Below are 14,381 nucleotides of genomic sequence, written 5' to 3'. Positions count from 1 at the left end.
ACCTGGAGGAGATAATCCCAGTGCCTAACCCATACACACACACACACACACACACACACAGACACACATACATACATACAGACACACACACACACATACATACTGTACACACACACACACACATACACACACGCACACACAGAGTGGAGTGTCCTCACCTCTTGCCCTTGTCCCTGAAAACACACAAGAAATTAAGCAACTGTCATAAACTGTCACTTGCACAGTGTGCAGCATCCATTATAATTAACTGGAGGGGGGTAGGGGGATGGGGGTGAGCTCTAAAAAAATGGGTGAAAGTCTGTAGAAGTCTGTTGCCATGGCGATGTTGGCCTTTGCTGACCCCTGGTGGCATTGATGTGACCTGAGTGAAGAGGGTCAGTGGGACGCTAGCGCAACCACAGGCCCCTGCCCAGCACTGCACACCACACAGATACTGCTGGGCTTAAGCCTGTCAGCACATCAGCACAAAGCCTGGACAATTATATACCCAAACTACCCAAAACAAGGGTCAGAATCAGGCCCTAGACTGGAAGAAAGATAGAGAGAGAGAGAGAAATGAAGAAAAACAGAGAGAAAGAGTGTGAAAGAGAGAGGTGAGTTCAAGGGGAGATTGTAATGAGGCAGATGGTGAAGAGTTGAGTAGCCCCCTCTCAAGACTCTTCCTCTTCCTCTTCCTCCGTCTGCCTTTTAAGCTGTCGCTCCCTCTCTGTTCACAGCAGCATTGTCGCCCCACTGTCTTTCGTCTTTACTCGTCAATCTTATTCTCTCTGGCTTTCTCACCTTTCTCCCTTTCTCTCTCCTCTATGCACACACACACACACACACAGACACATACACTCAAACACACTCATAGACACACACACACACACATACACTCAAACACACTCATAGACACACACACAGAGCCAATTTCTCTTACCTTCTACTGTATAACTCTATTTCACTCTCCTCCTAATACTGTTTACATTTTTTACTGACTTTAGAAAAGGTGTGAAACAGAGAGGAGTTTCCAATAAAAAATGAAATCGAGCATGGGCATGCATGTAGGAGTGTCTGTGTGAGTGAACGTGCCAAAATGTGTGTGTGTGTGTTCACAGGTATGTGTTTACATGTAAGTGTGTACAGCATATGCAGGCAAACAAGAGGCAAGGTGAGTTGCCAAGCACCTGAACGCACATCTTAACCAAAACAACACACCAACGACAAGCCTGCTTCCATTATACTTTATTTCATACCCTTGTTTTCAACTGGATCCAGTACGTGTGCTTATTGTCAAATCAGTTCTTGCTTGTCCTCCATCTTCAAGCTGGAGTCTAGTTAAGACAGGCTGGCCAGGGCTCACGTGTAAGTGCATAAACTCACACACTCACACCCCACACACTCCCAGCGAATGTCCTTCATACACAACCTTAGTCACCGCGACCTGCACATTCCCCTTATTGCTTTGATTCCTCCGTAGGACGTCCTTTCAAACACAGACAAATACAGATATAGATAAATGCTGATCAATAGCAAAGCGGTCCAAAATATTGTCCCCTTTCCACAAACAAGTCCTTGAGAGAGCTGCGGGACGGTCACGGTGGTTACAAAAAAAAAAAAAAACAGGAAGAGATCAAAAATAATCATAATCATAATAATGAATAATAATAATAATAATAATAATAATTATAATAATTGTATTACCAGTAATAAACAAAAGCGTCCTCTCGTAGAAAGTTCTCCCCACACATCAGAAATTTGCATGAGATTATACAATGCTAACAATAGAATAATTATAAGTTCTCTCTTTTTTCCCATTTAAAAATCATAGCTATGGTTATGACTGTACACACACTCACACACACACACATACATTTGGAAATGAATACTTTGTTTATCATAACTCTTAAAATGACATCACTGCAAAATCTAAAATAAATTATAAATTACAGAAAAATAAACAGGTCCTATGGAAATATATATGCATGTGTAATTATACAGTATATCTGTGTACGTAAAATTGAATATACATAACAATTGACGTAATGCTCCTAACATTATAGTATGTAACATATCCATACATAACTGTTATAGAAAAGAGAAGAGACCAACTACAGAAAGCAGGTTTGAAAAAGCCCTCATGTGCATTCCTTGTACCCTGGTCTAAGCCAGGGGGAAGATTGGGAGGTGAACAAGAAAATCGTCGTCTGTGGGGGTAGTGTGTGTGTGTGTGTGTGTGTGTGTGTGTGTCTGTCTTTTTATTAAAAAAAAAAAAAAAAATCCTGATCCTCTTAGGCAGTTCAAAAATCATTATTACTTATCATAACAGTTATTACTGGCGTTATTACTATCAGTACTGGCCAGGGCCAGTCTGAGGCCATGAAGCTGAGCTCCCTATCAGGTGGCGCAGGAGGAGGAGGAGGAAAAAGAGGAGGAGGAGAAAGAGGAGGAGGAGGAGAAGGATGACGGCAGGTTCTCTTCCACGCATACCTCTTTCCCTCCCTTAACACCCCCCCCCCCCCCCCACCCAACCACCCCCTCGCTCCAGTTACCCTGGGCTTGGCCGATCTTGTCTCACACTGCCTCAGGAGCTTACTTCACATGATTATCAGCGTACGGGGGGAAAAAAGCAGCATTTCTTTCTTTTTTTAATTCTTAAAAAAATGTCGTCAGTCACAGTCAGGACGGTTGGAGATTAACCGCCCCTTCAGAATCGACAGTCAGTCAGGTGCTAAGAGAAGGGGTCTCAGGAAAGGTGGAGGGACAACCTCCTGGTACATCTTGTACTGTAATGCTTGTTTAGCTATGGGGGTGGGGGGTTGTGCATTTGAATGAAATATGTGTGTGTCGGTCACCGGGCTTTCTCCACTAACTGCATGCCCCCCCACACACACATACACACACACACACCACACACACAAACACATACACACACAGACACACACACACACACTCCCACGTGTACCATGGCAGCAGAAGCCTGTTTCTTGGGCTGTGAAATCTAATCCCCAATCAGTGCGTCTGATTTGATTACGACGCGGCGGCCCAGGTTCACCTCCCCGCCTTCACGGCTCAGGAGGAGGACACAAAGGGAGGTTGCAGGCCCAGATTAGGAGGCGAAATTGGGAAGCGCCCCAAATGGAATCACATTTGTTGTGTTGCAGAAGGAAGAGGTAGAGGTTGCAAGGAGGAGAAAAGATGAGAGGAGGAGAGGAATGGAAAGGGGGGGGGGGGGGTGAAGGGGTGGGGGGGGTGATGTGTCATGGCTGGCAGGAATGCACCAGGTGGATCCCTTCCAGAAAACATCACTTCCTGCTGGCATTACCCAGAATGCACGGCTGCTGGGAATCAATCCCATCAGCCATTAGGGCAGAGCCAAACCCCAAGCCAGAGAGATGAGGGGGAGTGTAGGTGTGTGTGTGTGTGTGTGTGTTTGGTTGGGGGGGGGGGGGGGGGGGGGGGGGTGTTATCACAGGAGCAGGGCATGCCTCCTTTACCCCAACCACAGAGGGGAAAATACACTCCATCTATCAGCTGCTCTCCAACCAGCTGTCTTTCCATTACATAAACACACACACACACACACACACACACACACACCACTGCTACAACAGCCGTCCTGTCTCTCTTTGATCTCTTCAATATAACCTGCAACAAAACATTCTCAGAATAAAATAAAATAAAAACTGAAAGGAAAAAAAACACTATCAGCTCTTTGCAGTGCTTCTGCTCTGGAACATGCTGTTCTCCCAGGCAAGGCTTCTGTGCTGCATCAAACAGCCAAGGAGAGGATGTCTGAAGGAACGATAGCAATCCCCTCGACCCCATTACAACAGTAGCCTTAGTCACTTCGTGCTATAACAATAAAACAAATACACACTGTCCCTTGCTCACCACTGGGATAGATGGGACCCATGGCTGGGCCACATCTGGGCCAAACGTGTGCTAGAGCCTGTGGGGGTGTAGGAACGACAGAGCTGCTGTTGGCTGGGACTCGTCAGCTTACATGACAGCAGATGAGAGCCAGGACCTGTTCTAATTCCGGAGTGTCCCCCCGTAGACTGACGGCTCAGATCGCTGATTGATTGATACGTTGCGGCGCAGCTCCCCTGTTATCTCTGTTGATGGCGCAGGTTAGATCAGATCAGTCAAAGCTGATTGATCGCTCTACTTGGTCTCTCTCTCTTTCTCTCACTCTCTCTCTCACCTCAGATACACCCCCTGAACCCAAACACACACACACACACAGCTCTCTGGTGTCCCTAAATGTAACACCCCAGGACTTTCTGCACGCTGGCTTTCTCATCACAGTCATCAGTAGCTGTCTGCAGCGCTAAAAAAAAAAACCTCCAGAGGATACACACACACACACACACACACACACACACACACGTGGCCCTCGGCGCAATCAATACACGCACGCGGAAACTTCCGGCAGCCACTCAAAACCAATCATAAAGCAGGGGCGACCCGCCGCGAGAGTTTCCCTGGGAACAAGCAGCTCATCAGGTTGAGTAGCACCGTAGGGCGCCTGTCTACCTGTCAGCCTTCTGAATGTCTGTCGCACCACATCGGGACGGCAATACATCAGCGTCTCCTCACATTTAGACCCCCCACCGCAACAACTAGTTTGACAACCGCTTTGCTCAAGAACAGCCCCCCCAAAAAAGTTGTTGCCAGGACTTTTCTAGTCTGAAACCATCAGTCAACTCCAAAACACTGACTATCATTATTTTTGTATAACTGCTCGTTTTGTGTCTTTCTCGTATAGAAACACACCCACAAACATTTTTCTCTTTCTAGCATCCCTCTTTCTGTTTACCTCCTGTTCTTCCTCTATAACGCTTTAGCGTAGCAGTGATCTCAAAAAAAAGTGATGGTGGACTCTGGAAGCCTCTAAGACACTCGGTGGAGTAGCGCACAGCCGACTCTTGTGATGACGCTCCTGTCAACAGCCCAGAGCTCCTGCGCAGGGTTCTTTCCTGTCTCCCGTCATGTTCTCCGACGCTCCACCACTCCACCTCTCCCCTTCCCACCTCCCTCTTTCTTTCCACTGCGCGTGTCGGAAGGGAATCCCCCGTCTCCTCAGACGAGGCCTGTCAGAAGCCTCCACTTTTGCCTTCGCCGATCGGCCAGACAGGAAGTGACGGACAAGGGGCGGATGAATATTTCAAAAGCTTCCCAGGTCGCGACACGCTGTCTGTCAACTCGATTCAGCTCCCCCGCAGATTTATCGAGCGCGTCGGACTGGCGCTCTGTGGGAAATGTTACCGGCTGCCGGAGCAAACTGCTTCCTTCAAAAAGACCCTAATCTATTTTTCAGAGAAACTCAACTCCGGTTGAATCCCAGCTATCAGGATGTGATTTGAAATCTGAAAGGTGGGAAAGGAAAAAAAAAATAATGTGACCAAATACAACGAGAGCGAAGCGTATTAAATGAAATTCTTCAAACGCCGAACATAGCCCAAATCTATGACAGTCATTATCAACCTGTGATCCTCACAAAGGTCAATTTACTCCTGAGGAAGCCTGGCAGAATACAAATCAGGTCTGTGTTACGTCTGAAATACAGGTGTGAATTAATGACATTCACCAAGGAGGGGAGCAATGTGTCAAAGACGCAAATACAGTCATCTCTCATATTGGAGAGGGGAGAGGGGGGCAAATCTGAACACAAACCTCGCACTGCAGCCAATGGAAGAGAGTGAGAGTAAAAAGACTCGGTGGATAAGATGGTGTGGTGGGGTCTTGGTAAGTTTTGTTTCTTTTGCGGCACATTGGTTACGTCTGGAGCCATGAGATATGATTCAGTTTCTCTGGGAAACTGGACAGAACACAATGTGCTGTGCTGTCAGACTCAGTCCTGCACCACTAGTAGAGACTTACCTACACCATCCCCAAAGAGGAGCTCGTACAACAGCATAGATGGAAGGAAGATGGTGGTCGAGAAGCTATGGCTGCGGTCTGCTTCTGGTTCTTTTCACTTGACTGGACTTGTGCGCATGTTTGGATGCACTCTTCACCTGTCTGTCCCTCTCTCTCTCCGGCTGATCGTCTGTACCTCAGCCACGCTTTGTGGACCTGCCCATCTGTCTGTCTCTGTCTGTCTGTCTGTCTGTCTGTCTGTCTGTCTGTCTGTCTGTGTGTGTGTGTGTATACGTGTCTGTCTGCCCCTGTGATGCTCCTTCCAGCCAGCCTCCTTTCTCACCAGCTATTATGTCTGTCCAAACCACTATCTGTCTCACTGCCGATCTGTCTGTCTGTCTGTCTGTCTGTTTCACTGTTTGTGTAATGAGTGAGATGGTGGGATGGTCACTCTGCACTGCTGTCAGTGAGGTGACCCTCGGGGTGCTGAGGTCATGGGGTTGGGGGCAGGGTGCAGAGCTGTCGGGGTAAATTAGGGGGGCTGGGGTCGTGGCGTGACTGTTGGGGACTCAGCTGCCAAGCAGAGACAAGCTTCTGTGCACAGTGATGATCCTTCTGTGTGTGTGTGTGAGTGTGTGTGTGTGTATGGGAAAAAGTGTGTGTGTTGTGTATGTGAAGGGATTAGTGTGTGTGCACACACAAGTGTCTTGCTTGTGTCTCAGTGGGTGTGTGTCTGCCTGTGCGTGTCTGTGTGTGCATAATCTCTTCCACAGTGATAAGTTGAATATCTATTTGTGCATGTGTGCATGCATGAGTGTGTATATGTGCGCCCCTGAGCCTGCAACTGGGGCCGTGAGCATGTCAGTGATGGAGTGATGGAAGGAAGAGGAGGAGAGAAGAGAAGAACAGAGAAATTGAGAGAGAGAGAGAGAGAGAGCATGTGTTCAGAAATGACAGCTGAGGTGACTGCATGGTCCAAGAATACTCTTCTTTCCCCCTAACCTGACAACACACATGACCGTAGCACAGGTCTCTGGCAGCACCCCTCTCAAACACACACACACACACACACACAAACCCATACATCGCACACTTCACACATTCCATTAACCAGCAATACCCCCTCCCCGCTCACACTCATTCCATTGGGAGATTGGTTTTGCTTAACTTAGCAGGAGCCCCATCGATTTAAATATGCAGTCTTTAACAGTGAATAATAGCCTTCCCCAACCCAACCTAAACAAACAGTGCGAGCATGTACATTCATCTTGTTCAACTCAGCACAGACGCAGATGGAAATCTGTACTGATCAAATAGCAGCTATGAACCATAATGCACAAGCGGAGCTTACTGTGCAAGTTTTCAGTCAGTGCGGATACTGGCGGCTGTATAGGCCTCTGTCCCCTCTAGTCCTGCTACATAATCGGACATTAATCAGTGTTGATTTGTTGCTGGCTCTGAGACATCTGGTGGGATTATGATATATGTGTTTTTTCCCTTCTTCTGAAAGTACTGGGTAAGGAACGATTGAAACTCAGAAAGCTGTGAAGGGAAGGTTCTTTACTGGTTTTTTTTTTCTTTTCTTTTTTTTCCGTGGAGTCAGTCGGGCAAGATATTTGCTTGTGTCAAGCTATTAGTGCAGGCCGACATACACACACACACACACACAAACACACACACACACACACACACACACACACACACATACACACACACACAGAGAGACTGCAGGACACTGCGGTCCTTATCATCCGTCGCTTGCCATTTGAACTTGGAAGACAAAGTGAATTCGTTCAGACGCTGTTGAAGAATCTGTGTGACCAAACGACTCAAACACACACAAACACAAACACACTCTCTCTCTCTCTCTCTGATTGCTGCCTTGGTCTTACACACAGAAATCCCCCTCCCACCCCCCATTCTCCCTCAGTACTTCAGTTCAACAGTAGAAAATATCAAACACTCTGGCCGAGAGGAAGCCGGCTGGTCACTCCAGAGGAAATAGTGTTTTTCTTTTTTGGTTTCCTAAAATCTCTTCTTGACCATGGAAGGTTTTGCAAAAAAGAGTATACAGTGGATACAGTTGAGTACAATCTAATTGGATACATTTAAGGGTCAACAATATGTGATCCTGTGCGGATTGATAGAGATTTGCTCTTTGTCCAAGCAAGTCATTTTGTTTCGGTTTTTTTTTGTTCTTTTGTTTTGGAATCCTTAAAAAGGTAGGTTCAGTTTCTCATAAGCGGCAACACACTGAAAAGAGTTTTTTTGTTGACATGCAGGTTTGAATGCATAGGCTCCTGCCGAACACACTGCCATGATGTCCATCACACCGTTAAACCAGATCCCATCCAAATGATTTTGGCATAGTTAATTAAAAATAAACAAGAGTCCTCCTTAACTTGTGTACCATCACACCCTCCTATTAAGAGATTAACATATCTTTAAATATATATATTGATACATATATGTTTATGAATAAAAAAAAGCAAGGTAAATGATAAAGCAAATCAAAACAGGGAGTGATCTAGATATCTAAGATATCTGGTTGAGCCATAACCTTTTTGTTTTGTTTTTAAATTGTAAATCACAGTTAAGATATTAAAATTGAAATTAAAATAAGAGTTAAGTGTAGAACACGGTGTAGACTACCAAGGGTAAATAAAACCATCACACAGGAAGATTGTTAATCGTTAATCATGGTTGTTTTTTTTGTTTTGATTTTGTTTTGTCTTGTTTTTGCAGAGAGTCTGGGATGGGACAGGAGGGTGTGATTGGAAACCTCACAAGTTGGAGGGGAGTTTGGAGCGGGGAGGTTCAAACTCAGGGGGCCCCGCGGCCGAGTCCCGGCGGGGTGGAAGCGCAGGGGAGGACGCCCCCAAGGAGCGAGTCTGGATCAGGGGTCCCCCTCCCCCACCTCCCGGCGGCCCTCCCGCCAGCGAGGGCGGTGTCACGCGGCCGGCTGGCGAGATGCAGGGTCGGGGCACCAGCGTGGGCGAGGAGAAGGGCGAGCGGCAGTAGGCTGTTGCCTCAGCGCGCGGCAGAGGTGGAGGCGAGTGTGTGGTCACCGCCGGTGGAACCTGCGCCACCTCCGGACCCAGCAAAGAGTGGGGCGACTTGGGGAGAGTTGTGTCGGTACGCGGCAGAGGCGAGTGTGTCGTCGCCATCGCTGCCGGACCCTGCGCCACCTCAGAACTCAGTGAGGAGTAGGGCGAACGGCAGAAGACCGTTGTGTCGGCACGCGGCAGAGGCGGAGGAGAGTGCGTGGTCACCGCCGCCGGACCCTGCGGCACCTCCGGACCCAGCGAGGAGTACGAGCCCGACAGCAGTCTCACCTCCTCCGAGAAGCGGCTCAGCGGAGACTCCCTGCCGGCCGCCACGGCTGCCACCAGCCCTGCCCCAGCCCCCGCCACTGATGGCGTTGCCATGCCGACCGTGCCCACCGTCCCCGCCGCCACCGAGTGCCCCCCGGGCAGGGGCCCCGGGCACGGCGGCAGTGGCGGCGTGAAGAGCGACGTGCGGGAGCCGTGCGCGCTGGACGGGTCGCTGAAGTGGAAAGTCCGTCCCGTGATGGGGCTCTGGCCGGTGGGGCTGGGCGCCAGCGGCGTCAGGCAGGGCGAAGCGTTGGCCGAGCCGTACTGGGCCAGCGCGGCCAGCGCCGAGCGCTCGCACAGCGGCAGAAAGCCCATCGGCAGGGCGGACGATGACGACTGCGGGGTGATGGTGGCGGAGGTGGTGGAGGAGCCCAGGCTGTGCTGATGAGTGAGCCTCAGGGAGGAGGTGGAGGAGGAGGAGTGTGGAGAGCCATCAGCAGCGGCAGCGCCGCCCCCGGCACCTCCCTGACTCCCCCCCGAGGAGGGCGAACCGGGGGATGGCGTGTGGTAGAGGTTGAGGCCGCTGGAAGTCCTGCATCCACCTGAGAAATGCTGCTGCTGCGGCTGCTGAAACAGCTGTGGTTGCTGCTGCTGTTGCTGTGGCTGCTGTTGCTTATAGCCTATCTGTGCAGGTTTGGGTGGAGTTGGAGTTGGGGTCATGGCTGTGGATGAGTGGTGGGTGATGAGGACACTGCTGCTGCTGCCCCCGCTACTGGAGGGGTGACTGGACGAGCCGGACGACAGGGGGCTGCCCTTAGATGAGCAGGAGACAAAAGCACCTCCACCTGTCGCTCCCATACCTGTTGATACCACACCTGTGGACCCACCGCCACCCCCAAAGTGTGAACTGGAAGACGCGCCCATCGCCCCACCGACTGCTTCCCCGACCCCCGTGCCCACGCCCAGCCTGACCCCCACTCCCCCGACCGCACCGCCTGTGGCCCCCGCCTGCTGGAAGAGGCCTGTGCTGAGCGGAGGGGTGCTGCTGGGGGCTGGCCGTGGCTGCGGCTGCGGCTGGCAGGGTGGGGGATGGTGGAGCTGAGCGGTGCTGGACGACGGAGATCCAGACGAGGAGAAGGGTCCAAAGGGGAACGCCGAAGCCCCCGAGTAGCCTCTGCATGAGGCCCCGCCACCAACGCCACTGCCGCCACCCGAGCCCACACTGGATGACCCCCCGTGGGCATCGTGGACCGTCTGGGTGGTGCTGGAAGATGACCCCTGCTGTCCTGATGCCCCTGATGCTGCACCTGAGGCTTCAACCACACCACCAACACCGACTCCTCCCGACGCGCCGATGTCCGGCCCCGGCCCCGAGGTCATGTGATGCGCCCGGAAGGTGGCCAGCAGCGGCGTGTCGGCCCCAGAAGGGTGCGGCGGCGCTGCAGCTGCTGGCGTCCTCGGCGGCGGCGTGCCACACGGCGAGTTCCCCGGCGAGTTGCCCGTCCCCGAGGCTGAGGTGATGGACGCGGTGGGCACCATGGTGTGCAGCCGCTTGAAGCGGGCCGACTGCTCCTTGGCCGAGCCCAGCACGGACAGCGGCGGAGGCCGGAACAGGGCGCCGGGGAGGTGCGGGTGGTGCGTCAGTGCCAGCGCCACTGACGTAGTAGCTGCCGCCGCCTGCAGGGGAGCCTGGATGAGTGGCGCCCAGATGACCGGCGTCGGGGACGGGGGGTTGGCGGAGGCGGCGCCGATGCCGGAAGTGCCCTGCATGAGGTGGGCGCAGTGGGCCATGTCGCGGTCGTGCTGCACGATCTGCTGGATGATCTCGTTCTCATGATAGTTGAAGGCGCCCGAGCTGAGGTCGTGCTGCACCTTGTGCTGAAGGACAGAGTTTTTCTTGCCTGGAAGGAAAGGTGATGAAGACATAGACATGTCAGAAACACAATCACATACAGAAACACACACACACACACACACACACACACACACAAACACACACACATACACGCTTTTTGTGACTTCAATGAATGTTAAATGGTTGCGAAGTAATTGATCCTGAGTTTTAAAGAGCGGCCAGGCACTGATGCAAGACAGGGGCTGGTTTATACAAGCAGACAAATCGGCTCCAAAGGAAGCTATGGCATCACTCCAGGCAAGTCTGACATCAGCGGCAAAAATAATTTTTAAATTGACCTCCTCAAAGTGGTGGCAATCACATCATAACATAAAATAGCATAATCTGACAATATGGTAATGGCTGTGAAGTTGTCTTAACCTTAGATATGCAATATTTGTATGCACATATTCTGTTGGATATGCATGTGTTCATTATGGACACATGCCCACATACATACACACACAAACACAGACACACACACACACACACACACACACACACTCCAACCAACCAACCAACGGATACACACAGGGTTCCCAAGCATGGCAGCCACATGTGTATGGTGGTGTGTGTGAGTAGGGAGCATATTAGGTCAAACAAAAGGTGTCTGCGTGGCCTGAGGCAGAGCTGAGAATATTAAAGAGAGGTGCTGAGCCTGTGATCAAGGCCGCTCTTCCCACAGACTACGCTTTGATTTATTGTGTGTGTATGTGTGTGTGTGTGTGTTCTCTTAGCCTTAACAACCACTCTCATGCACCATGCACACCTACACATGCACACACACACACACACACACACACACACACACACACACACACACACACACACACACACACACACACACAAAGAGAACACACACACACACACACACAAAGAAAACACACATATAAACATTCACACACATATACACACACACAGATGCATGCACTCTCACAGACACTTACAAATACATACTCTTAAAACAAATGTGTAGACTTGCTTTTTATACTGCATGTGCAGTATTATAGTTTCACTATTTAATGCACTGAATTGCTTATGGGTAAGTTGCTGACTAGGGGTATATACACACAACACTCAGAACAAAGCATACATTTGCACACACATCTGCATTTGCAATCGGGTGGATGGAATATTATTGTCTGACTGTATAGTACGGATGGTGAATGTCCTTGGTGTTTAACACAAATGTGCAAAAGTCCACCTTCTTGGGAGAAGTATGCTCTCTCACACACACACATACACACACACACACACACACACACACACACACACACACACACACACACACACACACACACAAACACATCCATATTTTTAAACTCATTTACACAAACAGTCCCAAGTTTAAAAAAAAAAAAAAAAAACATCACATGCAACAACATGCAAATGTTGCAGAGGTGAGGGCTTGACTGTTAAAAAAGGAAAAACAGACAGGGATAGAGCAGAGAAGAGAGAGTGAGGGGGAATAGAGGAAGAGGAGAGGAGAGGGGAGGAGAGGAAGGGGAGAGGAGGAGAGGAAGGGGAGAGGAGGAGAGGAAGGGGAGGAAGGGGAGAGGGGAGGGGAGAGGAAAAGAGAGGAGGAGAGGAGAGGGGAGGATGAGAGAGGGGAGAAGATGAGGGGAGGAGGGAGGAGGGGAGGGGAGGAGTGGGAAAGGATAGGAGAGGACAGGATAGGAGAGGAGGGGAAAGGAGAGGGAAGAACAGGAGAGGACAGGAGGGAGGGAAGGAGAGGGGAGTGGGGAGGGAAGGAGAAGACAGGAGGGAGGGAAGGAGAGGACAGTGGGGAGAGGGAGAGGGAGAGGGAGAGGTGAACGGCCTCTGCAGTGTGTGGTGCCTGGCAGCAGTTAAGGCCCCGGAGTGTGTACTGTGTACCCAGCTCTGACTGGAGCTGCGGACAGGACAAGCGGACACACACACACACACACACACACACACACACACACACACACACACACACACACACACACACACCCCATACAAACATACACATACACATACACATACACACACACACACACACACACACACACACCCTTCACACACTCATACAAACATACACATACACACACACACACACACACATACACCCTTCACACACACAAATACACACATACACAACATCACCTCTATGAATCGCAGACACATACAAATAGAGACACTCATGAATGCATTTGTACATGAACTGTTGGCAATTTTGTTAAAGTGAAGGAGGGGAGGGGGAAGAGACATGAAGACATATAGGGCTCTATCTTGCACTTTAGCGCAATTGACTTTGCACAAATCGCTTTGTGAGCGTCATCTCACATTCCCTTTAACAACAGGCACGCTTGTTCCATAGCGGATTGCTATTATGATGGCGGAATTGCCAGAAGCAGCCAGGAACGGTTCACAGCGCTATAGTCAGTTGGGAACAGTTTGCTATTGCTTTTTTCTCTAGACAAAATGTAATACAGAAATGTCACTTTCCGATGTTTTGGGATCACTCTCACTGAGTCACGAGGTTATGAATGCATGGTGATATTTTTGCAATGTAATCTAACATTACCTCACTATAGACAATGCAGATCTTCTGTCAGATAAGCTCTCCTCTCCCGTGCTGCTGCTGGGGCATTTGGGTTAAATGGCATCGGCATGCAGTTCAACATCACGTCTCATTAAGTCCTCTAATATTTCCTAATTTATGTCATCAACACATCCGTGATTCGTGGAAATGTGTAATGTTTTACATCGGACACCACACTGATTTCCCTCGTGTAGCAATATTTGTCCTTGTAATTATGTATGGTTTGGAGAAATGGGAACTGCGTCGTATAGATGAGGAGCAAAGTGCATTGCGCAACACAGGCGCCCAAGCAAGCGCTCCTGCAGGTATAAGCCATGGCTGTACCTTACCATCAGGCAACTCAACAAGAGAAACAGTTTCCAAGTTGACCTAACTTTCCAACTCTGCACAGTATCCCATTAACTGCATGACAGTAGGCTATTCACAATATTTTATGTAAAGTAGAGTTTGTAAACACGTTATCATCAACTCAATGCACGCACAACTTTTGTTTGAGCAGGAGAGACAATAACAATGAATGGACGCAGCAACTACAGAAATTGTAGCCAAGGCTACTTTCTGCTTTCTTTTACTATCTATGGTTGCTGGTTAACAGCACATAATAAGCTGATTTAAGCTAATTCACAAACTCAAGACTTCAAGGCCATCATGGATATAAAACATTTTTTGAAAACAACGAAAGGATGGAGGGAACATAGCAAAGCTTGGAGTTATTTCAGAAGGGCTACAACAAGGTAGGCAAAATTGTGGTGCTTGTCAAAAC

General features: G+C 49.7%; 1 protein-coding gene across 1 annotated transcript in view; it reads right to left on the bottom strand.

The window, feature by feature from the left end:
- Nucleotides 1–3,471: 3,471 nt before the first annotated feature.
- The window catches only part of hcn4 (hyperpolarization activated cyclic nucleotide-gated potassium channel 4), a 106,970-nt gene continuing 96,060 nt past the window's right edge, over nt 3,472–14,381 (bottom strand). The window contains exons 8-10 of the mRNA XM_042062653.1: nt 9,683–11,059; nt 9,288–9,562; nt 3,472–9,206 (exon numbers count right to left, since the gene is read on the bottom strand). Coding sequence (XP_041918587.1) covers nt 8,628–9,206; nt 9,288–9,562; nt 9,683–11,059 — 2,231 coding nt within the window. The 3' untranslated portion in view covers nt 3,472–8,627. The remainder of the gene's footprint in view (nt 9,207–9,287; nt 9,563–9,682; nt 11,060–14,381) is intronic.

This window comes from Alosa sapidissima, chromosome 14, assembly GCF_018492685.1.
Source record: "Alosa sapidissima isolate fAloSap1 chromosome 14, fAloSap1.pri, whole genome shotgun sequence".
NCBI lineage: Eukaryota > Metazoa > Chordata > Actinopteri > Clupeiformes > Clupeidae > Alosa > Alosa sapidissima.
Note: the sequence above shows the minus strand (reverse complement) of the source record. Positions and strands in the feature narration are given on the sequence as shown.